An 8,505-nucleotide genomic window follows, 5' to 3' on the forward strand; every position below is an offset into this window, starting at 1 on the left:
TGGATCTTGAATATTTACATTATTTTTTCTTCTTGAATTATATGTTCCCTGTTGTGGTCTATGGTGACTTCATTGGGTTTTCTGGTTTGTGGTGGTGGTGTTTTTCCTGAATGAGAACTTTGTTAAATACAGTAAAAGAACTTTTCTATAACTTGGAGGTCAGAGCAGGACTGATGCCTTTCTTAGAGGCTAGTCGTGTTAGGTCAGGTTCAGACTGGTATGTCGGTCAGATCAGATCTGATAACAAGCTATATTATAATAGGCTGTCATGTGTTTGCTTCTTCCAGGTCACCTGCAGATATTTGATATGTTTGTGGTGGAGAAGTGGCCAATTGTTCAGGCTTTCGCACTTGAAGGCATTGGTGGGGATGGATTTTTTACCATGAAATATCAGGTATATCTAAAAATACTATAACTTGGCTTTGTCCAACATGCAGAAACGGCAGACCTAGAATTGATGTAGCCATTTTCTTTGGAGGTCACACACCACAATGACATCCATCTTTATGACATTTGAGAGAGGTTGATGTCATGTAGGAAGTTAGTAAGGGTGGTGAAAGTATGTGTGTATTTTAATGGAAGTCCTTAATACTCTAATACCTAAAATAAACAAGATTTTTTTCCTTTCATATTTCATTTAATTCCAACAAACACTTACTAAGTGCTTCCTATGTACAAGGCCCTGTGTTGGGGAGGCAATAAGACACAAATGCTGCCCTCAGGGAGCCTATGTAGTAATAAAGAGGAATGATTCTTGTATGCAAATAATAATGGCTAACATTTACATAGCCCTTACTAAGAGCCAGGCACTGTGCTACACGCTTTACAATCATTATGTCATTTGGTCCTCACAACAACCCTGGGAGGCAGGAGCAGTTATCATCCCCGTTTTACAGATGAGGAAACCAAGGCAGGCAGAGGTTAAGTGACTTGCCCAGGGTCACACAGATAATAAATGTCTGAGGCCAGAGTTGATTCAGATCTTCCTAACTCCAGGCCCAGCTGTCTGTGCACTCTGGGGGCATCACCTCACTGCCCCCCACTAGGACAAGAGATTGAGTGTGGTAAGTATAAAAGGGAGGTGGAGGCCAAGTGCAATATGAAAGTTCAGAAGGGAAAGATCATTTTTGTAGGGAGAAGATACTGATAGCAAAATTCCCATGGAAGTTATCCTTTTTGGAAGTTGAAGAGTAAGTGACTGTCAAAGCTCACAGACAGACCAATTGTCATTTTCTGCTTTTTCTTCAGTCCTTTCCCAGCTTTAGTTTATTCTGAACACTGTACTGTCCGTTTGACAAGGTTCAAGAACTGTTTCCTTTCGCTTCCAGCTTGTGGCAGGGTCAGGCTATACTCATAGGGCAGTTGTTCTAAGAGGCATCATTTTTCTTTCACTGCCTTGGGTCTGCTTGACTTTGTCAAAATGTGCTTTTCCATTTTTTTTCCTTTTTTGGTTATGAACTTGACAAACATGAATATTTACATACATAAAGAACAGAAAAAGAAAATTGTGAGTGAAATAGTGAATATTATAAACATACTTTTCTGTTATGAACTTAAGAATAATCAACAAACATTTTTGTGATATACAAAGAGCAAAATTAGAAGTATATATGAACCTCTTAAGGTTTGTTTTTAAAAACTGTGTATCAACTTTAATGAGGTAGTAACAAAATTGCCCTGTTTAATTCTCTTCTGAACTTTTCACTTCAGTGTATTTTTTATTTTTTATTGTTGTTTTTTTCTTTTTGCATATCTTATCACTAACCACTAACTCTCTATTCCCACCCCAACCCATCAAACAGAAGTTTCCTCCCTTGTAATAAACAGATATAGTCAAGCAAAACAATTCCACATGGTTGGTTGTGTCTGAAAATGTGTCTCATTCTATACTTAGGCCATGTCCTCTCTGCCAAGAAACAAGAAACTCACATCTGTCTTCAGCCTTCTGAAGGCATGATTAGTCACTGGTTGAGTTGATCAGGTTCTGAAGTCTTTCAGAGTTATTTCCTTTTCATTATTGTGGTCATCTTGTAAATCATTCTCCTGGCTTATTTGTTTAATTCTGCATCAGTTCATCCAATTCTTCCCTGGTTTCTCTGAATCTTTCACATTCATCATTTCTTATCTTATAATAACGTCCCATTAAATTCAGTTTGTTCAGGTATTCCCCAGTTGATGGACACACACTTTGTTTTTAGTTCTTTGCTTCAATAGAGTATTGCTATAAATACTTTTGTAATGTGAGCCCTTGCATTCTATTTTGCCTGCTTGGCTGTAGAGTTCCAAGATTGTTCAACTTTCTTATGATCTCTACTTTGGTTTCTTTAAACCAGAATGGATTCCTAAGGGGACTGACATTGGTCCTGCCTACACCCATGCTAGTTAGTAGGTGTAGACTTCTCCTTCAAGGCCAGGAACCTTAAGTTGGAAATCCACTACAACTAGTTATAATTAGAAATAAGTTTATGAGTTTTCATTTTAAAAAGAAAATTTTAAAAATTACACACTTCTTTTTTAGCCAGATAGTGTTATTGACATTACTGTCAATAAATGTGTGGTCTCTTTTAAAAAAATTTTTTCCAGTAGTGGTGAACCAACCACCCATGCTTCCTGAATCTGGAGCTCCTAATGATCAAGCAAAGACCCCAAGTTGACTGGGGTCAGAGATACAGTATTATAGTGAGACAAGGTAGAACTGACTGGCTGCTACATGGAGACTAAACCTATGAAGTTAACATTGTTAGCAAAGTTTTCAAAACCCATTGAACTGACTGGTCAGGAAATATTCACTGGGTTCTCCAAATCAAGGGATAGCCAGTGACCATATCTCTGAGTTTTCTAAAGGGCGCATTCTACCTAGGTCACACAGGTCAGAATCACAGAGTTCTTGAGTTGGAAGAGTTACCATCTAGTCCAACCTGTACCTAAGAAGGAATCTCCAGCAAATAAAATAGATAAATAAAATAGTTTTGACAAAGTGATCAATCATCCAACCACTAGACTTCCAATGAGGAGTGTGTGGGACAAAAGACCCCCATCCAAATTTGAATCAGAGTCTTGACAAGAATTGCAAAAAGGAAAGTTGCTTTATTGGCTTTCTCGAGAAAGGACACTCCTGTGTCACCCAAAATGGCGTCAGCCAGACAGTGCAAGAGTGCTTTGTTTAAAATAGGTTTATATAGACCCTAGCTCAATAGCCCACCCTAACCCCCCGCCTTTGGCCCATTGGCTGAGCCTCAGGGGCACAATCTATTTGCGTAAATCTTCCACAGCAACGAAGAGGACAAAGGAGTACAGTAACCGCAACAGTTTCCTCTTTTGGGGCCTTATGACTTCAGTCTACTACCCAAGGTCATGTAGCTAGAGGATGAGATAAACAGAACACACTATAGTTCAGGAATTTCTGCTTACACAACTAAAGAAAAGAAAAAGGGGGGGATCATGTCCTGAGGGGTCTTCACTGATAACTGGTACCCACGTACCACTCAGGAGGAACCAACTACCTCCCAATAAAAGCCTATGATTTTTTGATCTGATGTGAAGAAAATATGAATATTTCACAGACTCATGTAACTTTTAGTGTTAGAATGAACTTCAGTGGCTGTTTAGTTGGGGCAGCAAGGTGGCACAGTGTATAGAGTTCCAGGCCTGGAGTCAGGAAGATTCATCTCCCTGAGGTCAAATCTGGCCTAAGACATGTACTAACTGTGTGACCCTGGGCAAGTCACTTAATCCTATTTGCCTCAGTTTCCTCATCTGTAAACTGAGCTGGAGAAGGAAATGGCGAACTACTCCAGTATCTTTCCCAAGAAAACCCCAAATGGGGTCACAAAGAGTCAGAAACGACTAAAAAACTAAACAACAAATAAACTAAATGCCCCACAGTAATCCCTATCATAACATTCTCAACAATTAGTCATCTAGTCCCTGCCAGAAACTCTCCCTTTGGAAGCAACTCCTGAAGTAACCTGTTCTACCCTGAACCAGCTGTCGTTGTTAAGAAGTATTCTTAACACCAAGTCTAAACTTGCTTCTTGAAAATGTCTACCATTCGCTCCTGGTTCTGCTCTTTGGAGTCAAACAGAACAAATATCCTTGATGAATCTTCAACATGATAATTTTCAAATACTTGGAGATAGCTTGTGGATCCCCCCCCCCCGAGTTTTCTCTTCTCTGGGCTAAAAATCTGCAGTCTTTTCTGATCCTTATTTGACATTGTTGACCAAGTGCCTCATCTTGGTATCCAGCAGTATGAGACACGTAGGCAACACATGAAAAGAGTTAATTCTGACTTTCTTCCCAAGTTTAGTTATTTTGTCAGTCTAGTAATAATGGTGTTTGTGTAGATAACACCTGAGAGGTGCCAGCAAGGAGAGCAGCTTTTTTCTGAGCTTAGAGGAGCCAGGAGTGCCCCACTAGGCACAGCGACAACCAAAGCTCACGTTATAAGCAGATAGAGTAGCGAGGGCCCATACCATGGAGGCTGCAGAAGCAGAAGCAATAGCCCTTCAGGGCCAGCACAGCAGAGCTTGTGGTTCTATACATTTGGAAATGACACTGAGCATTTTCCTTTTTAGCATGAACGAATAATAATAACTGACATGTATGTAGCATTTGCAAATTGGCAAAGGGCTTTACATCTGTTATCTCATTTGATCCTCAAAATAACCCTGGGAAGGAGGGAGGGACTACAGTTATTATTAGCCCAGTTTAAAATCAATCAGTCTGGAGGCAGCTAGGTGATGCAGTTGATAGAGCACCAGCCCTGGAGTCAGGAGGACCTGAGTTCAAATGCAGCCTCAGACATGTAATACTTCCTAGCTGTGTGACTCTGAGCACATCACTTAACCCCAATTGCATCACTAAAAACAAAAACAAAAACAAAAACAAATAAAATCAATCAGTCTACCAGCCCTGTCCTAGGTGCTAGAGATATGGTGTCAGCCCAGTGAGACTAGGGCTACCTTTCCTATAGTTCTCTTGAGATTGTGTGAATGAGGGTCAGCTCGGTGGCACAATGGATAGAGCACTGGCCCTGGAGTCAGGAGGACCTGAGTTCAAATCTGGTCTCAGACACATAACATTTACTGGCTGTGTGACCTTGGGCAAGTCACTTAACCCCATTGCCTGGCAACAAAAAGAACAACAAAAAAGAGAGAATCCATGAATGCCAGTGGAGCATATGAGCTGTCCATGGGTTAGTCTTTTCTCTTACTATGTGACCAGCCCATCTTTTTTTTTTTTACAATCATACTTTTCTGAAGATATTATTATTATTAAAATTACCTCATGGGTTTCTTTTTGAAGTGTAAAAGAAATAGGAAAAAAAAGCTTTTGGTTTCTCTGAGGATAAAATACTAAATTCCCTTTCGGGATTATAAAGTCCTGAACTCTCCCATTCATACAAAGATGCTTGTTCTGCTTTCCCTTGGGACCAAACCCACAGTAGGCTAAATGTGTGCCTAAAGTTTTCCTCTGTTGCCATCAACTACCAATAAGAAATTAGGTAAAAATAAATTAATTTATTAACAAACAAATTATAACAAAATAAAAAAATAGGTTTCCTTACCTTATTGTCTACTCATTCACCTATTTTTGCCCACCCTGACTCTAGTGTCTTGCTCCTAGATTCACTACCTATGCTACTGGAATATAGGCTTTAGAGTTTGGAAGGTCAGGCAGTGATGGGTAGGTGGAGCCCAAAATTCTTTGAATATTGTCCCAGTGACAGCTGAACACTATGCAACTTTCCAACCAGGGCTCCTAATAAGTCTGTCTGTGACTGTCATCTGGGGGCCAGTTTAGCCACATTCAGAGAAGCTCATACCCAGAAGGTTGGCCACCTGGGTGGTGAATTTTTTTCAGCTACCAATTCATGAAAAACATGTAATGTGGGGAGGGGCTGCATGTGAGTGAGTGGAGAGAAGCCCCACGCCCACGGCTCTAATTCCAGAGCCTGGCTTCTGCTGCTGAAGCACAGAAGGCTTGCATCTGTGTGAGTAGGGAGAGCCCCCCACCAGCGAAATCCAGTTGGTAAAATTGGAATCCAGCCATTGCTTTAGTTAAGCATCTCTTGTTCTTCTACTAACTGATCTTTTTTTTTAATCCATTTTGGTGAATTTCATCTATAAACCTCAAAGCTCCATATAAATGCCTTCTTGTCATTCTTGTTTCTCTTGGAAACAAATGGACAAGCACCCATATAACTAAGTAGTCATCTGGGGACGCTACGCTTATTTTAAAAAAAAAAGCTGCCATTACACAGAGCATTTCTGGAAATCACTCTCTGTGCTGGTTTATGAGCCACCCAAGAAAACCAGTCTGAAAAACGTAGGTGGATTTTCCCCCCCAAAAAAATTGGTACCACTCACCTTATTCTCGGAACTTTATTCCCTTTGAAAATACTGGCTATGTCCCAAACCCAAATCTATGCCCAAGGGACTGATGAGGATGGTCTGTAGAATGTTCTGCCAGATTTAAGGGTAGATCGAGAAGAATTCTCAGAACACTTTGAGTATTTGGGATCATTAGAATAAGCAGCTAGTCTCCTAAGGTGACTTTCCAGAAGCAGACAAGCTTCCTCTAGATATGTAATTTGTGGTGTTTATTAAAAAATGAGCTTCTGTATTTTGATCACTGCTCCTGCTTTCTGTGTCTTTCCTGTGTGGCACAAGGCCTGCAGCAGGAGGAAGCACTTTGGGCCCGTGGGCTCCAGGATTCGCTCCTGGAACAGAAGAAGGCTTGAAGGGTTCTCATGATACTGACTTTCACTGCATTTGCCCCTGTGTTTCAGCTGCAGGATGTAAGTGCTGATTTGTGGAAAGTATACAGCCGGATGGATCCCATTTCGCTGGAGAATTTGCTATCTCAGGTAATGGAATTGAACTCTACATGGTTCCCAGACCAGGGTCAGCTAATGTACTCGCAGGGGAGACTGGGCTTGGAGAAATGAGCGGATTTTTTCTTGGCTTTAGTTCAGCAGTGGAATAAGCTGCTGCTCCCTCAATGTTTATCTCTGACCATGGCCATTAATCATTTCCAGGATGCTGAAGTTGGTCTTTGAGGAGCAGACTATTTTGGTGACCTGTTCAAGGTCGGATAAGTGATTTTTGTGGCTTGTCAGAATCTTTCGGTTCTTCTTTCTCCACTTAGTCTCACCTCATGAAAGTCTTTGCACATTTCTTTGAATTCTTTGTATTCCTCATTTCATTTTGTGCTTCTCATATTCCATTATATTCCTATAGCATTACTACTCAGCCATTGCCCAGGCACAAGGCACATTGTTGTCCTTCCCCAGACCGCAGCTACACAGTTATTTGGTGCCGATTATTTCATTGGCATGTGACATTGCTTTGTCCTCAGCTTCACATCCCAAATTTTTACTTGAGGAATTTCTTTAGCCATTCAGATATAAATAATGATTTGAGGAGAGGAGGGAGAGTCACCCATGCACTCTGGGTTCCTTCATGTAGTGCTTTATTGCTTTGTTAATTCTAGAAGGGGCACAGATCATTGGCACCTCAGGAAATACAAACTGAGAAATTGGATGCAATCAATGACACTCTCCCCTTCCCCCTTTTGGCAGCATGAGTTAATGATTGTGGCTATGGAGGGATGTCAGGAGACCCGGATTCTTTTGGTGGTCTGAGTATTGTGTGACACTGTCTGAGTTACTTTAACTTTGTAAAATGGGGGAAAACCAAACATTGTTTCTCCCACTTTGTAACGATCATAAGACCATGGTATTTGGAGGTGAAAGGGACCTTAGAAACGATCTGGTCCAGCTCCTTTATGTTATAGATAAGGCAACTGAGGCCCAAGGGGGGTGGGGTTTGCTTAATCTACAGGTGAGGAGCAGACCTGGAATTCCAGCTGAGGTCTTCTGACTCTAAATCCAGGGCCCTTTCTCTTAAATCCCACCCCTACCCCTTAGTGATGGCAAGATGATGATCGAAACCTGCATAGCATGTGGGCACATGGAGCTCTTTGGAAGGCAAGTGCCAAACACAACCAACGTGACAGCTGTTCTGTATAATCCTATCGTAGGTACCAGAGAAAGAAGTGACTTGCCTATGATCATGCTTGTCAGCATTAGAGGAGATTTCAGAGCCCGCAGTACTCTAGGACCAGAGCTGCATGAACTTTGGGGGACATGAATGAAGAGTCTTCTAATAAGCCAGTCTGCTTTACATCTATTAGAACTCGAGATACTTGGTGCTGGGAAGGACCTTAAAAGTCTGGACAGGGGGAGAGGTGGAAATGAGGGGAATGGCCCTTTCTGTAGAAAGCTTCAGGTGAGGCCTCTTCAGCTAGGCTTATATAAAATGCAAGCAAGGGTCTTCTTCCAAAAGCATAAATGAAGTCTTTCCTATTGTAGTTGAAAGCTCATTCCTACTTGGCCTTTGATGCTTCTCTCTGTTGCTTCTGTGCTAGACTGGGTTTTCAGATACCTTAGACTTTTTTCCCGAGCCTGCTTTCCAGAAAGAAGGCTGAGAATTGGATGTG

The 8,505-nt window shown here is 41.3% G+C and overlaps 1 protein-coding gene across 3 annotated transcripts in view; it reads left to right on the forward strand.

Moving 5' to 3' along the window:
- CUNH20orf194 (chromosome unknown C20orf194 homolog) overlaps positions 1 to 8,505 on the forward strand; it is a 170,525-nt gene that overhangs the window by 46,384 nt on the left and 115,636 nt on the right. For all 3 annotated transcript variants that reach the window (XM_027836287.1, XM_027836288.1, XM_027836289.1), the window contains 2 exons: positions 288 to 394; positions 6,794 to 6,871. In XM_027836287.1, the coding sequence (XP_027692088.1) occupies positions 288 to 394; positions 6,794 to 6,871 (185 nt within the window). The remainder of the gene's footprint in view (positions 1 to 287; positions 395 to 6,793; positions 6,872 to 8,505) is intronic.

This window comes from Vombatus ursinus, unplaced genomic scaffold (assembly GCF_900497805.2).
Source record: "Vombatus ursinus unplaced genomic scaffold, bare-nosed wombat genome assembly UNPS02014818.1, whole genome shotgun sequence".
Lineage (NCBI taxonomy): Eukaryota > Metazoa > Chordata > Mammalia > Diprotodontia > Vombatidae > Vombatus > Vombatus ursinus.